The sequence below is a fragment of the Triplophysa rosa genome, linkage group LG1, assembly GCF_024868665.1.
Source record: "Triplophysa rosa linkage group LG1, Trosa_1v2, whole genome shotgun sequence".
NCBI lineage: Eukaryota > Metazoa > Chordata > Actinopteri > Cypriniformes > Nemacheilidae > Triplophysa > Triplophysa rosa.
This window is the reverse complement of record NC_079890.1, coordinates 8,524,178-8,543,245: the sequence shown is the minus strand read 5'-3', so window position 1 is coordinate 8,543,245 and position 19,068 is coordinate 8,524,178. Positions and strand designations below refer to the sequence as shown.

The 19,068-nt window shown below is 37.5% G+C and overlaps 1 protein-coding gene across 1 annotated transcript in view; it reads right to left on the bottom strand.

The window, feature by feature from the left end:
* nectin4a (nectin cell adhesion molecule 4a) overlaps positions 1 to 15,535 on the bottom strand; it is a 33,759-nt gene extending 18,224 nt beyond the window's left edge. Inside the window, exons 1-2 of the mRNA XM_057340120.1 lie at positions 14,968 to 15,535; positions 675 to 878 (exon numbers count right to left, since the gene is read on the bottom strand). Of these exons, the coding sequence (XP_057196103.1) occupies positions 675 to 878; positions 14,968 to 15,016 (253 nt within the window). The 5' untranslated portion in view covers positions 15,017 to 15,535. The remainder of the gene's footprint in view (positions 1 to 674; positions 879 to 14,967) is intronic.
* Positions 15,536 to 19,068: the final 3,533 nt, after the last annotated feature.

The window sequence follows — 19,068 nt, the reverse complement described above, 5'->3', positions numbered from 1 at the left end:
AGATGCATCCAAAGTGTGAATTAATGTCCAGATGTGATGTGTTTGATAAACTTCTGCAGCTTTAACTTTTGCTTTACTCTCATTTTAAGGTTTATGCTAGAAATTTGATATCTCTGCACTGTTCATTGACTAATTTCTTTCTTTTTCTAGGCTGCTAAATGAATATATGTAAATGTAAATGAATGCATGATGATTAAAGAAAAGTCATTTAGTAACAGATGCAATTGTAGACACTCTACCAGTACAGATACAGTAATAGTATATCAATAGATTGAGATTTAACCTCTGATAAAATTCCAAAACTAATACACTTGAAATACTCCTCAGTACAAAAAGATATTAAACATGACTCTGAACTTGCTATAACTCAAAGAGAGGAGACTGTTGTACCAGGAGCTGTATTACATGAACATACTATGTTCTTAGAATAAGCCTTTAAATGTATTGCCATATTATTTTGTGGCATCATCATAACTAGCAGTCTATATATTTAAAATGTATGTATTTACTTGGAAAAACTGTGTGAATGATGGAAGATTCAAAAGCAGAATGTAATATAATGAGAAATATAATGTGAAGGATTCACATATATGTAGATTACCAATATAAATAAAACATTTTATGAGGGGAAAATACAAAGATAAAAGTCTTCTAAAAGTGTTATTTTTTATTACCTGTTTGGCCTTCACTGAAATGGGCAGTGATAATCTGTTCTTCTCCTCCTTTTGATTTCTCTCGACTCCACATCACCTGTACTACCTTAACCTCGCTGTCCGATGTGTTGAATCGACAGGGTAAACGTGTATTATCCTCTGCCAAAGAATACAGAGTCCAAGGAGACTCAGAGGGTTCGAGAAATTCTTTTCCACAAACACAAACTACAAAAAAAAGACAGAGAAAGAGATGAAGAGAGAGATAGATTGCAGTCGTTATCAGCCCAGTTGAAAAAAAAGCCAAAAAAACACTCATTACAGTGATTTTATTCATTTAACTTTTACTCTCCGATCAAATGAACACAGAATGGTATCGGCCATTAAATTTGGTCAGTTTCATGAACTGACTCACACTGAAATGTTTCTATTTATTTTTGTACTCAGTCACATACTGGACAATGTTTAAACACACCTTGCAATTATGTTCAGTTTGACACTGAACATAACTGACTAAAATCTCCACATTGCTCCTTTAACAGGTTAACAGTGACAGTCATCAGAGAGCCTACATATCAGCGACACGACAAACCCATTGCCACTGTGTAATGCTCTCCGTCATCAAGATGAGATTAATTATTCACAAATCAAGTGTACTCATAATTAATTTGTGCACTGATTATAATCAGATTAACACAGACTCATCTTTACATGTCTCATTAAAACTTCATTTGAGAATGTTTATGGCCTTTGTTGTGCATGTTCTAGTTATTATACAATGTAAATAAAGCTGATGTAATGTACCATACAATAGACACTGTTAAGTGGGTGTCACACGTAAACAAGGACACCTCTCCACTGAGCAGATTTCTAGATTTATTTTGTCAGAAGAATAACAGACTTCTGATGTAAAGAGATCCCTGTATATGAAGATTTATATGCCTTAACAGATCAACACTGGTATTGACTATATAAATATGAAATAAAAAAACAGTGTAAAGCGTGCACCCCAATGTCCCAAACTTGTTTGTTGCAGTATGTATGTGTGTGTATTGTTTCTCATCAACAAACAATGTATGAAAATACACCAAATAATACTTTTTTTTCTTTATTATTTCAACATTATGTATTTTAGGTGTCCCTAATGACAAACTTTAGTAGTAGAAGGCAATGTGTCCTTTTAAGAAAAATGTTTGACTCTACAATAAGTTTGGCAATACTCTCCGAAAAGCACTTCAGAGTCAGGAAAATATCAACAGCCAATAGCTCCCTTAAATGATTTCTCTGTCTTCTCTGTCTGTTAGTTCATGCTAAACAATCCATTTACCAATGCATTGTAAAGTGTTACACAAATTCCATGTAACTGCAAAGCACTGGAACTCACCTTTGACACTGCAAAATGAACAACAAAATGTTAAATTAAAAGATAAAACTTGAAACAGACTAGACCAGGGCTATTCAATTAGTTTGTCATGGGGGCCAGTTCATGAAAAGCATCCCAAATGAGGGGCCAGAGAGATATGGCTTGCAATATGAGGGATGACGCAACAACAATAAGAAATTACAAAATATTTTATGTGTTGCTGACGCAAAGAAGCTTATTGATGCATTTGTGACCTCAAGACTTGACTACTGTAATGCACTGCTTAGTGGTTGTCCTGCATCATCAATAAACAAACTACAGTTAGTTCAGAATGCAGCTGCCAGAGTTCTAACCAGGTCCAGAAAATACGATCACATAACTCCAATGTTATCAACCCTTCACTGGTTACCCATTAAGTATCGTATTGACTTTAAAGTTCTTTTAATCACTTATAAAGCCTTAAACGGTTTAGCCCCTACCTACATAACAGAGCTTCTACCACACTACAACCAATCACGCTCTCGATCTAAAAACTCTGGACTTTTGATAACACCTAGAATAACTAAATCCACCAAAGGGGGTAGAGCCTTCTCATACTTTCCTAAACTATGGAATAGCCTTCCCGTTACTATTCGAGGGTCAGACACACTCTCCCAATTTAAATCTAGATTAAAGACACATCTTTTCAGCCAAGCATTCAATTAATGCAAAATATGCTTAATAAACCCCCGGGAGACTGCATTTATTAGATATTATTTACTAGAATAATCTTGCTTGTTCTATAAACACCATGCACTGTGCTGTGTTTTACCTTTTTTGTGTTTTTCAGTTTTTCTTATTTTCTCCTGTAAAGCTGCTTTGGAACAATGCACATTGTGAAAAGCGCGATATAAATAAAAATTGAATTGAATTGAAATCCGTTTTTTCTGTTTTAATTTTTCTGGGTTCTGGGTTTTCCGTCCTTTACTATACAACAGTAATGTATTTGCCACATGAATAAAAACTTCAGTATTATACAGTATTCAATTATAAACTATATAAAAAAACCTGTAGTAAATATGTTGAACCATATAGGGAAAAAAATAGAAATAAAAAAAAGGTTTTAAGTCTACTTAAATGTAAGTAATATTTTTTTATAATGTTACTAGCACATTTATTTTAGTTTAGTAAATAATATACTCCGAGCTGGAGGGGCTCATTATACAACAGGCAAAACATCGTAAATAACGCGCCGTTTGTAATCACGACGCCGTATTTTGCGGCTAAACGCGTTTAATCTATAGTATAATTGTGACACCATTGGTGTGCCATTGTCATGATCCTGTCCTTCTTGTCTGGAGTTTTCTAGTTTTGTGGACAGGGTCGTGACAGTACCATGTCTTGTGTGTTGTTGTGTTCTGTGTGGAGACACGTGGTCTTTGTTATGACATTGCGCCACGTGTCCTGCTGTCGTGTGTTTTGGCCTGGCCCCCTTGTTTCCCCGTTAATTTCCCCTTAGTGCTTTATTGCTGTCACCTTCCCCATGTAATTATCCCCCGTTAGCGTTCCCCTATATTAGGCTCCAGTTCCCTTTGTCCCGTGCCGGTTCGTTTTATGCTTCCGTGTGTTTAGTTCATGTGAGTTTTCCCTACGTCAAGTTTCCCAGTCTGGTTTTGCCTGCTGTTTTTGGATTATTTGTTTATCATTTTGGACTCCCTTTGTTTTATCCCCTTGCAGGAATTGTTTTGTTTTAAGTCTTGTTTTAGTTAGTTTTTTCCTCCCCATCGTGGTCTTATGTTTGAATTGTGTTTAAATAAAGAGCTTTTGTTTTCTCCGTCTGTCTGCACATGGGTTCAGTCTGTGATATCTACCGAAACTACTAAAAGTTCTCATCCGTCATCGTCCTGTTCACCGCGTCTCAAAGAAGGGACTGCTTGCTTGCCACTCGCCTAAAATCAGTCCTGCTCTTTGTGTGGGTTGCACCAACAAGGATTAAAGTAAACAGAGTTTAGAGCTAATCTAGGTTTTGTTGATCCTATATCTATTTTAAAACATCATCTGCGATTAATTTTATCCGCCATGATGGATTTGCCAGTGTAAAAAAGAAACGTAATTTTGCTATTTAAAACCTCTCTCTGGATACTTTGTTGATCAGGCTGATCATCCATAAACACATTTCACAAGCCTTGAGGGATATGCGTATGGATATGACAGTTGAGCCGCATCTTTATCCTCGTGACTGGAGCAGACATAAGAGAGAAGAGCGCAGTACGGGAATCACGAGCGGGTGGAACGGTCCCGGTAGGCGACTGTGTTTTCGGGGGTTGTCCTTGGTCGTGTTCGGGCTGTTCGCGGCAGCACTGCCAGTGTTTTATCGAAATCTGACTCCCCGTGAGATTTTGCTCCCCCGTTTTCCAGTGGCATGTCCACAGGGGTGGCACCGGGTGGCAGCTGCCACCCTGAAAATGAGCTTTGCCACCCCAACTGACCATACAGTCACGACTTGGGTACTAATGTAATGTACAAACAATTTTTGGATTAGGTTTTTGGAGAGCGTTATTTTTGCTCAAAATCGCAAATTTCTAATATTCTGATAGAGACGGGTATCTGTCGGCGTTTGAGCAGGCTGATCACAGGTTGATCTGTGGTCCGTGTGGAACGCGCCCCACTGTTCCGATGCTTCTGACCCGCGGATTAACTGTAAAGTTTATCTGTGATAAAGAGAAAGACAGTTCTAAATGCGATCTCTTTCCTTATCTCTACCTCAGCGAGTTCAGTATGAAAACGTATTCTCGCATAGCCTATTTCTTTATTTAAATCACTGCGTAAGCCAAAGTGTAAAGTTAAAGTACTAGTGGTGTGTATGACGCCACAAAGTGTCTGTACTAACTGTACAAGATAAAACTACCACATCCATTTAAAGTACATAAAGTGTTATTCTTTATACATATAGTGTCTGTTTTTATACATATGATGTAGCCTGGAAAATAAATAATAATTTTTCGGATTTTAGATCAAATTCAAAAATGTTTAAACAGCTATGATCAGCAATTAACTAAGTAGTTAGGCCTATATCAAGTTTCTGCAGTTGTCTTTCAGAAACAACAATATAATGTACTATATAATAGTTTGGATTGAATTGTGCTGGGAAACAGACTAGATAGTTTACTAGAGTTTTTAAGGCACTATTTTGTGACCTTTGTAAAACTGCTTTGAAACAACATGTACAAATCCTCTAAGGGGAGAATTCACATTTTCCCTGAACAATTTATGTGAACGCTATTTAATTCCTTTACTATTGTAAGAAAGAAGTCATCATCATAATCACCACCTAAACCCTCTCCATTTTTAATGTAGGCAAAAACTAGGGATGGCCGCCTGGCCGGTTTGCGAACGAATCGTTCATTTGAACCGGTTCTTTTTAGTGAACCGGTCGAATCGGTTCACCAAATCGGACTGAATCGTTCGAAACAGTTCGCGTCTACAAAAAGCACTTATCCACAAATTCCTTCAGTTACTCACTTTTGACATGCATGAAAACCCATCCGACTCAAAATAAACCAGCCAGTATCAACGACTTTTCAGTAAATCCAACAGTACACTACTACATGCTGAACTGAACTGTTAAGCACGAGCGGAGAAGCTATTCAAGTTATAGCTAAGCTAGCTGATATAGTGAGCATGCGTGCAGTGGCATGTTCTATCGAACGCTCCGCCTAGAGAGATCCTCGTTCTCGATTCAAGAATCGTTTGCCACAGTTTTCGGATCACCACTGAACCAACCGAGAGCTGTCTTTCGGACACGTCCGATTTGTGAACCGGTTCAACATATAAGAAACTACATTTGGGCAATTCCGCAAAAATCTCAACCTAGCCACGAAAAAATTAAGTTTTTACCAGCGGTTTTTACTATGGTAACAGTACAGATTTTAACATTTGGTGGTTCAAATACCCATGTGAGATCTCTCTTCAAATTTGTAAAGCATTTGTTTTATTTTTAGTGCATGATTTTTCATAGTCAGGTAAGTGCCATTTTCAGGATTGTCACATCCATAACGCTACATATTCCTCATAAATGGACACATGAAAATGAATATAAAGTAACTATTTTATGTTCTATAAAGAGGCATCCCTTCTCCATTCATTGGGTATTATTGCTTCAGGATTGTGCATTTTATTTTACAGAAATCCTACAAAGTTTATTGTCTCCCAAAAACCGCGTCCTTTTTTTGTCACATCCATAACGCATGTTTATTTCCCTTTTTTAAATAGAATTTTTTTTCATAGACTGACATTTTTTGATGTTTAGACTCTATCAACAAGGGTTCAGTAAAATATAAACAGATGGTTCAATATAATCGTAACTAATTCATTCTCTGAGCATTTTTATGTCACGTCCATAACGCAAAATGTCACATCCATAACGCTGGAATTGCCAATTTGCAACATGAACATAAACATTTGAGCACAGATCACACTTTTTAATGGTCATAAATATTTGTACAAACATATTCTATATTGTGTTTTTGCTGTTTTGTACATTGCCTATTTCTATATTATTGTATATATATATTTTTTTATCATCTGTGTTCTGTCCTGTTGCTGTCTTTCTGTTGCACTGTGGAGCTTCTGTCACTATAACAAATTCCTCTTATTCCTCTTAAGATCATTCTATTCTATTCTATTCTATTCTATTCTATTCTTTATATTAATGTTGCTTAAAATGCATTACAGAAAACGTTTGTGCAGTTGTGCTTTTATGTTAATTATTGTAAAGGTTAAAAATAATTGTTTGTAAAAATAATAAACTAAACATTTATTTGTTTCATAAATAATCCATGGTGTTTTCATGAACATTTTATTTAATTTCTAAACAAGATTATATAAATATAAACATGGCGTAATCATCATGAGAAGCAAGCGGATTCCTTGAATCGCTCTCGCAGACTAGAAGAATCTAGAGTCACAAGAACCGTTTCTGTCGGGCATGTCCGATTTGTGAACCGTCGAACCGGTTGGCGGTTCGCGAATCGCTTCTTCTGACACGAACCGGTTGCAACAGCTTTCAATTCAGCAGTACACTAACCGAAGAGCCACTTCTTTCGGTCACGTCCGACTCAGAACCGATGATACTGCGCATGCGTGTAATTTAAAAGCAGATAAAAAGCGTCTAAGTCAGATATTTTTATAAAACAGAGGTGTGATACTATAAAACACATTGGAAAGATGTTTAGGACTTTATTACTGCCTTATCACTGTACGTAAACAAATCTGCAGCGCCGTTTACGTTCATGCCACTGCTGAGTGGTTCTCGTTCTCGAGTCAAGAGCTGGTTCTCAACAGCTTTCGATTCAGCAGTACACTAACCGAAGAGCCACTTCTTTCGGTCACGTCCGACTCAGAACCGATGATACTGCGCATGCGTGTAATTTTAAAGCAGATAAAAAGCGTCTAAATCAGATATTTTTATAAAACAGAGGTGTGATACTATAAAACACATTGGAAAGATGTTTAGGACTTTATTACTGTCCTAAACGGTTCTCGTTCTCGAGTCAAGAGCCGGTTCGCAACAGATTTTGATTCAGCAGTACACGAACCGAAGAGCCGCTTCTTTCGGTCACGTCCGAGTTGGTCCGAGTCGGTCCAGACTCCGACTGAGTGAGAACCGATGAGCTTAGCTAGTGAGCATGCGTTATTCACCGTGAGGCTACAGTACAGTGTGGACAACTGATGCTGTGCTAATGTTACGACCGCACGTGAACCGAGGATTTAAAATATATGGAGCAATCTGGCAAAGCGTAAGTTTATTTAATAACACATAAATCGTATTGAATTATGCATGGATCATATAGTTTCTGTAAAATGCTGATGAAGATTAATTATTCACTTTTTATCTTTAAGACTTAAAATGTCATAGTTTGCTGCCCTTCACTGTGCCTATTTGGGTGCTTTAGTTGCAAAACGTATATGTAAGAAACAGATCATGACGTGATGTGTTAACTGACAGAAGTTATGATTACTGGTTTTGGTTTTATATTTGAATGTGCAGAGTGTATTTTCATCCCAGCCGGTAGGGATGATAGATAGACTTGACGCATTTCGTCAGGGCGAGTGACGTCATTACGTCACTAACGTCAGAGCGTAAGAGAATCGGTGAACCAGTCTTTTGAACCGGTTCATTGAAACGAACTGTCCGAAAGAACCGGTTCGCAGAACAGAGCCGGACTTCCCATCACTAGCAAAAACAGGTAAAAGTTAAATGAATTTATTTTTCAGAAATGCTAATCAGAAAAAATATCTGAACCAGACTATAATAGGTATCAATAATCAGGAATCTATAATATTCCTAATCCTGACAATGCAACTGCGAAAATGAAGATTTATGTGTTTAGCTTGCCACACCTCATTATGCTCTTGTCCCCCTTTGCCACCCCATGTATAAAATCCTGGACACGCCCCTGCTGTTTTTCCCCTACGAAGGTTAGGGTTAGGATTAGGTGTGGGGGTGGGTTTTAGAGATAGGGACCAATCACAAAGCAGCATCCTAAGTGAATGAACCAATCAGAAGTAGGGGTGTCAAAAAACGATTTACAGTGAGTCGAAATTTGGTGCAACCGGCTAAAATTTGCCTGTTCAGGACCGGACCTGCCAGATTATGCACCACCTTCAATAACACGCTGTCGGATTGGCTAAATCTAACCCCTTAATCCTAGCCCCTCCCCTAACACCTCACCCTATCACCCTAACCATTGTGGGCATGGGTGCATTTCTCGGCATTACAACAGTCCACAATTTATACAGGGCGCCCAGGATAGATACCGGTGCCCCTGGTCATGGTGCCGCTAAAACAGCTTTCCTCTCAGGATGTCGAACTTTTCTCGTTTAATCACAGACGTTGTGTTTGTCTGTATTGGATTAATAAAGAGGGCATCTTGAATTTGATGCTTCACAGCCGACCACCCAGTTTATCAAATCGCCGTGCCCTCACTCTGTGCTGAGGTGTTTTATTTATTTCCATTTTTATTTACAATAAACACATCACTGAAGCACACACATGACACCTATGTGTCTGTTTCCGATCAGTTTTCCACACATTGTATTATAGATATGTTTTTTGTTATTTAAACCTCCTCAGTAGCAAGATTAAAGTTAATCCCTAGCTGAGAGATAAATCATAGTTTAAAATAATGGAGCAACAGAATTAAAGTTAAACCAGATTTACTGTCAAATTAAAACCTGGATCAAATGATTTAAATATAAACCTGATTATTTTTAAACAAGGTTTACACTTTGGTGCAACAGAATTATTAAATGAACCTTGATTCAATCTAGATTTAGACCTAATCCTTGTTGGTGCAACCCACCCTTTGCTGCTGCAGCTTTTGCTGAATAGAACAGACACGCGTCACTTCATAAAAGTAGGCTCCGTTCCCGAGTGAACTAAATTTATTCCAGAGATTCTTTTTCACACTATGCAACTTGAAGGGCCGGAACAAATTACATCGAGGGCCTGGTTTGGCCCGCGGGCCGCCAATTGAATAGCCTGGGACTAGACCATGTATCTGAAACATACTGTACCACACAGGATCGCACAGGAATGTACCTGCATGACAATCAAAGTATCGGGATGAAAGGCAAACTAGCTGAGGTCATCTGTTACCTCCAGTGTGGTGGAAACCTGAACCTTTCATTTTTCATTAGCCTATTGAACTGACAGAGAGAACCCAGTGGGAAGTAGATATGGGAAAAGATATGGATAACAAAGTAAAAATGGAAAATAAAATAAAAGAAGGGTGAATGAGACATGGAAAGAGACATACAGATGTCTAGAAGAGAGCTAATGGACGACAGTTAGACATGCTGCTCAACTTGTTGTGTGTCTCAGGGTTATTACTTGTGGGTGGCAGATGAACATAAGCAAATAGTCATTCACGTTCAGTGTGCACACATGGAACACTGACCAAAAATAAGATGAACATTTAAATGAATTTAAACACTACAAAATTGTGTAAATATACAGTAGTTGTTTAGTTCCACAATGTTAAAACTGAGGTTTCCTTATATATTGATTTTATTGATTGACATTTTGTTGATTGGAGTTAATGATATTTGAAGTTTTTATCATTTATCTGACCGTTTCTGCATCTTCATTATTAGTAATATCACAACTACTGTTTGACTGCTAATGACAATGTTCATATTGACAAATACGTCATGTTTATTGACATTTTTGACATTTCTTAGATATTCAATAGAATTCTGTCTGTGACTTCACAAAGTCATTTTTAATCTGCAATCTCTTTTGAACAAAGGCAGACCAATATCCAGTAAGAGTTGATAAATTGGTCAGAATGACACCCACAGAACGGCCAAAGCTTTGCTGATTCCTGTAGAAGTTGAATTTCCTGCAAAATTATTGATTTATTTACTGTATTATTCTCTAAACTTTACTATAATGTACACACATTACTTCAAAACTTACAGTAACCTGCGCAACACAGAAATTAAAAAACTTTGGGCCTGGTCATAATTTAGTAGGCTAACTGCACACAAAATGGGATTGTTCCCTGCAGCAAACCACCTTGCTTAAAGTGCTCTGTGATCATAAATCAGGAGTGTGATCCTGACTTTAATCTTTGTAATTCTTTAGCTTCCTTGTCACACTGGGTCTTTTTCCCGTGTCGACTTCCCACTGTTCTATCTGTCTCGCTGGTCAGCATGCATACAACTGTCCTAGGCTAGAAAGGATGTCACACCACTCTAAAATATATTTAAACGAGTCGGTCCAGACTCCGACTGAGTGAGAACCGATGAGCTTAGCTAGTGAGCATGCGTTATTCACCGTGAGGCTACAGAACAGTGTGGACAACTGATGCTGTGCTAATGTTACGACCGCACGTGAACCGAGGATTTAAAATATATGGAGCAATCTGGCAAAGCGTAAGTTTATTTAATAACACATAAATCGTATTGAATTATGCATGGATCATATAGTTTCTGTAAAATGCTGATGAAGATTAATTATTCACTTTTTATCTTTAAGACTTAAAATGTCATAGTTTGCTGCCCTTCACTGTGCCTATTTGGGTGCTTTAGTTGCAAAACGTATATGTAAGAAACAGATCATGACGTGATGTGTTAACTGACAGAAGTTATGATTACTGGTTTTGGTTTTATATTTGAATGTGCAGAGTGTATTTTCATCCCAGCCGGTAGGGATGATAGATAGACTTGACGCATTTCGTCAGGGCGAGTGACGTCATTACGTCACTAACGTCAGAGCGTAAGAGAATCGGTGAACCAGTCTTTTGAACCGGTTCATTGAAACGAACTGTCCGAAAGAACCGGTTCGCAGAACAGAGCCGGACTTCCCATCACTAGCAAAAACAGGTAAAAGTTAAATGAATTTATTTTTCAGAAATGCTAATCAGAAAAAATATCTGAACCAGACTATAATAGGTATCAATAATCAGGAATCTATAATATTCCTAATCCTGACAATGCAACTGCGAAAATGAAGATTTATGTGTTTAGCTTGCCACACCTCATTATGCTCTTGTCCCCCTTTGCCACCCCATGTATAAAATCCTGGACACGCCCCTGCTGTTTTTCCCCTACGAAGGTTAGGGTTAGGATTAGGTGTGGGGGTGGGTTTTAGAGATAGGGACCAATCACAAAGCAGCATCCTAAGTGAATGAACCAATCAGAAGTAGGGGTGTCAAAAAACGATTTACAGTGAGTCGAAATTTGGTGCAACCGGCTAAAATTTGCCTGTTCAGGACCGGACCTGCCAGATTATGCACCACCTTCAATAACACGCTGTCGGATTGGCTAAATCTAACCCCTTAATCCTAGCCCCTCCCCTAACACCTCACCCTATCACCCTAACCATTGTGGGCATGGGTGCATTTCTCGGCATTACAACAGTCCACAATTTATACAGGGCGCCCAGGATAGATACCGGTGCCCCTGGTCATGGTGCCGCTAAAACAGCTTTCCTCTCAGGATGTCGAACTTTTCTCGTTTAATCACAGACGTTGTGTTTGTCTGTATTGGATTAATAAAGAGGGCATCTTGAATTTGATGCTTCACAGCCGACCACCCAGTTTATCAAATCGCCGTGCCCTCACTCTGTGCTGAGGTGTTTTATTTATTTCCATTTTTATTTACAATAAACACATCACTGAAGCACACACATGACACCTATGTGTCTGTTTCCGATCAGTTTTCCACACATTGTATTATAGATATGTTTTTTGTTATTTAAACCTCCTCAGTAGCAAGATTAAAGTTAATCCCTAGCTGAGAGATAAATCATAGTTTAAAATAATGGAGCAACAGAATTAAAGTTAAACCAGATTTACTGTCAAATTAAAACCTGGATCAAATGATTTAAATATAAACCTGATTATTTTTAAACAAGGTTTACACTTTGGTGCAACAGAATTATTAAATGAACCTTGATTCAATCTAGATTTAGACCTAATCCTTGTTGGTGCAACCCACCCTTTGCTGCTGCAGCTTTTGCTGAATAGAACAGACACGCGTCACTTCATAAAAGTAGGCTCCGTTCCCGAGTGAACTAAATTTATTCCAGAGATTCTTTTTCACACTATGCAACTTGAAGGGCCGGAACAAATTACATCGAGGGCCTGGTTTGGCCCGCGGGCCGCCAATTGAATAGCCTGGGACTAGACCATGTATCTGAAACATACTGTACCACACAGGATCGCACAGGAATGTACCTGCATGACAATCAAAGTATCGGGATGAAAGGCAAACTAGCTGAGGTCATCTGTTACCTCCAGTGTGGTGGAAACCTGAACCTTTCATTTTTCATTAGCCTATTGAACTGACAGAGAGAACCCAGTGGGAAGTAGATATGGGAAAAGATATGGATAACAAAGTAAAAATGGAAAATAAAATAAAAGAAGGGTGAATGAGACATGGAAAGAGACATACAGATGTCTAGAAGAGAGCTAATGGACGACAGTTAGACATGCTGCTCAACTTGTTGTGTGTCTCAGGGTTATTACTTGTGGGTGGCAGATGAACATAAGCAAATAGTCATTCACGTTCAGTGTGCACACATGGAACACTGACCAAAAATAAGATGAACATTTAAATGAATTTAAACACTACAAAATTGTGTAAATATACAGTAGTTGTTTAGTTCCACAATGTTAAAACTGAGGTTTCCTTATATATTGATTTTATTGATTGACATTTTGTTGATTGGAGTTAATGATATTTGAAGTTTTTATCATTTATCTGACCGTTTCTGCATCTTCATTATTAGTAATATCACAACTACTGTTTGACTGCTAATGACAATGTTCATATTGACAAATACGTCATGTTTATTGACATTTTTGACATTTCTTAGATATTCAATAGAATTCTGTCTGTGACTTCACAAAGTCATTTTTAATCTGCAATCTCTTTTGAACAAAGGCAGACCAATATCCAGTAAGAGTTGATAAATTGGTCAGAATGACACCCACAGAACGGCCAAAGCTTTGCTGATTCCTGTAGAAGTTGAATTTCCTGCAAAATTATTGATTTATTTACTGTATTATTCTCTAAACTTTACTATAATGTACACACATTACTTCAAAACTTACAGTAACCTGCGCAACACAGAAATTAAAAAACTTTGGGCCTGGTCATAATTTAGTAGGCTAACTGCACACAAAATGGGATTGTTCCCTGCAGCAAACCACCTTGCTTAAAGTGCTCTGTGATCATAAATCAGGAGTGTGATCCTGACTTTAATCTTTGTAATTCTTTAGCTTCCTTGTCACACTGGGTCTTTTTCCCGTGTCGACTTCCCACTGTTCTATCTGTCTCGCTGGTCAGCATGCATACAACTGTCCTAGGCTAGAAAGGATGTCACACCACTCTAAAATATATTTAAAGATTAATGAACACAACTGTGTACGAGCTGTGTGACTACCAGCATACACCTCTTTATAACACAGAATTCTGTTTGTCACTGTCTAACAACATTATTTTCCAAAGTAATTCCTGAATTAACATCATTAGTGTTTTGTCATTTGTTGTGTCAAAATTACTTTTATTCCAAAAATCATTAGGATATTAAGTAAAGATCATGTACCATGAAGATATTTTGTAAATTTCTTACCCTAAATATATAAAAACTTTCTTTTTGTGAGTAAATGGCCTGCTTCAGTGCCTCTGATTAACAACTTCAAAGACAATTTTCTCAATATTTAGATTTTTTGCACCCTCAAATTCCAGAGTTTTAAACTGTTGTATCTTTGCAAGATACTGTCCCATATTGTCCTGTAAAAACCTCAATTTCGAAAAATTGACCCATAAGACTGGTTTTGTTGTCCAGGATCACATTTGTTTTACTATCTTCCTGGGGATTTGGCACAGACTTCATGTTGTTCCTAATGACTCTCCCTTTCCCCCAACCACACCCCTAAACCTAACTCTTACAAAAACCGTTTTGCATTTTCAGACATAAGCATCAGTATGTCAGTTTGTTTATTAATGAATTTCCCTCAAAAATTCCAGATTTGACCAAATATCCCCACAATGGAGGCTACACCTCTATCCAGCCCCCACACACATAACGAACAGGTGAATATGTTAGCCAAAACGTTCAAAAATGTAAGTTACGTTAACAACACCCTCAGCCTCATCACACCTTTAAAGAAGTCTAGGAAACACTCCTTCGTGTTGTGTGCAGACAAGTGCGCAAATAAGCAGCAAATGTGTGCGTGAGCAGAGGAGCGCCTGACACCCTGAATCACACACACACAACAGATATGTCATGAGAACCTGTTCTTCCTGTAATATCAGACAACCTTAAACGTGTTGTGAAGTTTCATGTTTACAAAATGTTTCAACCCAATTCCTAAAACAAACTGTTACACATTTAAAATCCTTAGAATCTGACATAAAAATACACCAACAATGGATTTACCTATATATCCTATTACTTACCCGAGTTCCAGATGATCAAAACAGCAAAAAAATACAAAACTGTCTTCATCGTCCTCCAGTGTATGCTGTTTCACTCGAGCCCAAGTTATCAGTTTGGAGATCTCGAGGTCATAATCATTATTAAAATACCAAAACAGTGGTTCAGTCACAGGCTTGTCTTATACCCAGTAAAGTCATTCATAGATGTCAAACCCTCATGCGAGGTTGAAAAAAGCAGAGTCCAATATGGATAATGAAGAAATGCAAAGCGTTAAAAATAAAATGCTACTCTGCTTTATGATCGGCATCTACAATAAACCTTTTCCTTATACTGTTACCTAAAAGTACGAAACGACATTAATTAACATGAGATGTTTTCGTGGATGTCACGAAAAGTGAACGTATCTCCATGCGTAAATCTTCAAGAAAGCGAAGAAATTTTTTAGTCCGGTAACATTTTAAGCTCTAAAACACGCAAAATCCGTTTCATTCATCTGACGTTTGGTTTGAAAGTGCGTAAAATCCTCAGAGTGAGTGAGAGAATTTAGACACCTGTTGGAAAAGGCAGCTATGCATTGCGCAGTCGCGCACATGTTGTTACGCGCACTGCCGAACTCAACTTTCCAGTTTTTAATCCGGGTGTTTTTTATCAATCTGATGATTCAATCTCTAGCTACTGATTTAATATTCCGTAATATCTTATTCGTTTGGGACCTGTATTCATCTTTAAATGTTTGAATTCAACTGTATAACTGTGGATTTTAAGTTGCAACATTACTACACATTTACATAGTAAAAGAAAGCAAAAGGACTGCGAAAATAAAAACGAGATTCCTGTTGAAGTTACATGAAAATTCCAAGCGAATCCTGTGAGTTTCCCAGGTAAATACAACATCTTTCACTACAAGTAGTAGGCTCTTAAAATGATCCAATGACGTTATAAGAGCTAAAGATTATCGTTTAACACATCTAGACTGAATATAATGCAAAATATTTAGCAAGAGAAGTCACCTAATCACTGGAATTCTAATTTTCACAATGTGACTGCATTTGTTTATTTATCTTTAATCTAAACCGAACTGTAATCCATCTAGTTGCATTCTTTGCCTACAGGTAAGGGAGCACCAAAAACTTTAAACCTGTTCTCCCTCCTGAAAAACAGTTAAAGCCTCAGGCACTTTGAATGTGTTCAACAGAATAGTGCTCCAAACGAGGGGTTGAGCTGAAAAAGGCAGTTATTCATGAGGAGGAAAGTTCTCAAAGACGCAGGCACATCTACTCAACTCAACTTTATTTATATAGCACTTTTTACAATTTTCATTGTTACAAAGCAGTTGTACATAAGACATATTGACTATAAGCAAAACAATTAAAGTTGTACCTGCAGAAACAAGAAAAAGTTGAAAACACAGAAGACAGACATACCCACATACAAAACACTCCACACACACAACACGCACATGTACTAACACACATAGACATAGACACGCGCGCGCGCACGCACGCACGCACGCACGCACGCACTTCAGACAGTTGAAGTGTCCAATGGAGTTAAGAGATTTGCTCTCAAGCTATTTTCAACACTTTAGATTGGTTAATAATTTGTAAAAATAACAGACCCACATGGGGACTGAGCAATAGCATTGATTTGTGAAAAAATATGAAATTGACCAAATTTGGACATAGGATGTTTCCGCCCGACAGTGACAATATACTGTATTTATGATCTGATTTGCATTTATGATTTGACCTCCTATCATCATTTACTCACTGTCAAATTGTTTCCAAGACATATTTCTTTAGTTTTTCATGGAATACCAAAGAAGTTTAGCAGAATATGAGCTGATCAAACAATGAGATTTACACCAAACATGATGCGAAGCTGCAACATAAAGGGTATCGCGATAAAAGGTACAGTGGTGCAGACGTACCATAATTATCGTATTTGTACCATGATTTTGACCTCTGTACGATGTACGATCAATATTGAAAAAAATCCAATAATGTACAAAAATTTCAGAATTTTGTGACACTTCCAATGATGTCGTTGTAATTATATGGCTTCTATGCTCGTTGATCTAGTTGTGGATCCTACGTCTGCCGTCATGATTGTAAGAAGAAAGTGAACGTGCAGTTACGCATGCCTCACTCTACGTCTTCTCGGCCAATCATCGTGGGAAATAACTCTCTCTCACGAGCACAAGTAAGCGTTCCCACGCACAAGTTAACGTTCCCGCTGCAGCGGCGCTCAGATCAGTCCTGAAGGAAGGTGAAGACAGAGGAAAGGCAAAGAAGAAGGCAGAGTCTGTAGAGCAGCCTAAAAGTAAGCACCGACAGAAAACATACAAAAGTGAGTGGGAAAAGGACCCCAGTTTTGCAGGATGGATTTCAGGCAATGACACCAAAGCCTTCTGCCGGTCGTCTCAAAAATTGTTAGTCTAGGTAAATAGCTGTATTTTGTGCGTTTGACTCGTGTACAATAATTTTCCTCCAAATACGATAGTTTGGAGCTTCTGGTACGATAGTTGGACATTTCCAATCTGACAACACTGAAAAGGTATCTTTTCTATGTTAATCAGAGGTTTTGTCCTAACCAGTCGCGACAGCGCTGCGTGACAAGCAATGGCCATTTCTATTTTAGAAATGGTTTCTATTTCTGCGACCTCGCGGCTAACAGCTCCGCCCACACAAGGATCTCATTCATTATAAGTTCTGCACCTCATGAATATTAATCACCAAACATGATTAAGGGATGCACGATAAATGATCGGCCATATCGGTATCATTTTAAATGTTATCGTATCGGCCGAAATTGAGTAAAATTTAAGCCAATATATTATAGCCAATAAATCATAAATCATTTCCTCTGGTTGAACTTCTTCAGCTGCATGCTGTTCACAGTTAAAATACTGTACGGTACACTGTTAGATGTTGCAGTAGATTTAGCAGCACATTACTGTAAAAATGCACAGTACAATACCGCATTTCTAAATTACAGTAAATTACTGCAGTTCGTAATGCATTCTGGGTAATTTTGATTGAGCGGGAACATTTTACAGTAAATGTTGATCTTGCTGTAACCTTGCTGTAGCCTTGCTGTAATATGCAAGGCAATAATACAGGATTGCTGTAAAATGCGAAAGTGCCCATCGTCAAGTCACACAGAGCACAACTCCTGGCTGCAGCTGAAGGAGGACGTTAGATTTCTGGTAGTTTGGTAAGTTTGGTTTATTTTATGTGTTTCATGCAAATTTATATCATTTAGTTTTAGTATTTTGCACAATAGCTTGTCACGGTATTGTTTTAAATGTGGACTGAGACAGAAAAGTTTGCCAATAAAAGTTGCAATCTCCCTCAGAAATGAAACCTATAGAGTTAGGTGTATATCTGCTGCTTAAACCCGCTTTTCACATCTTAATCAATATTTATATAGGGTTATTTTAACCAAATGAGGGTTTTGGTAAGTTTATTTTCTGCTGAATTGTTTGAAGTGTGTTTACAAAGGTAAGCCATGTAAAATCACTTTATTTGTTATTGGATCAATGCCTGTTTGTGTTTAAATATATTAGTTGCGTCTAGTGTTGTCACGATACTGGAATTTCTAACTTCGATACAATACCTAAAAAAATATCGATATTCGATACCATTTTCGATACCACGGGGAAAAAAATTCCATAACAATAAGGCCCTAAATTTTTTTACATTTTATTTAAAGTTAAATTGAACAAGATTAGACAATGAGGTATATTTTTACATTATTTATTAATTGTTAATCTGATGTTCATTTTACTAATACATTTATTATTTAAAATCAAAGTTGTATTTGTCAGTATTAATGGACCAGAGCTTACATAAATAGTTGTATTTTTTAACTAACATTTAAAAGAGATTAAAAAAACTTGAAGAAATGTATTGCTCATTCTTTGTTCGTTAATGTTAGTTAATAGCCTACATTTATATGATTACAATTTTTTAATTTGGCTTTTATTCACATATAATCATTGATCATACATATAGACAGAAACGCAAACTTTAAACGCAAGAACTGTTGCAGAGACTCCGCACTGGACATCTTTCTAACATTAATAACGTTTAACCGGAGCGAATGAGACGAGTGGATGA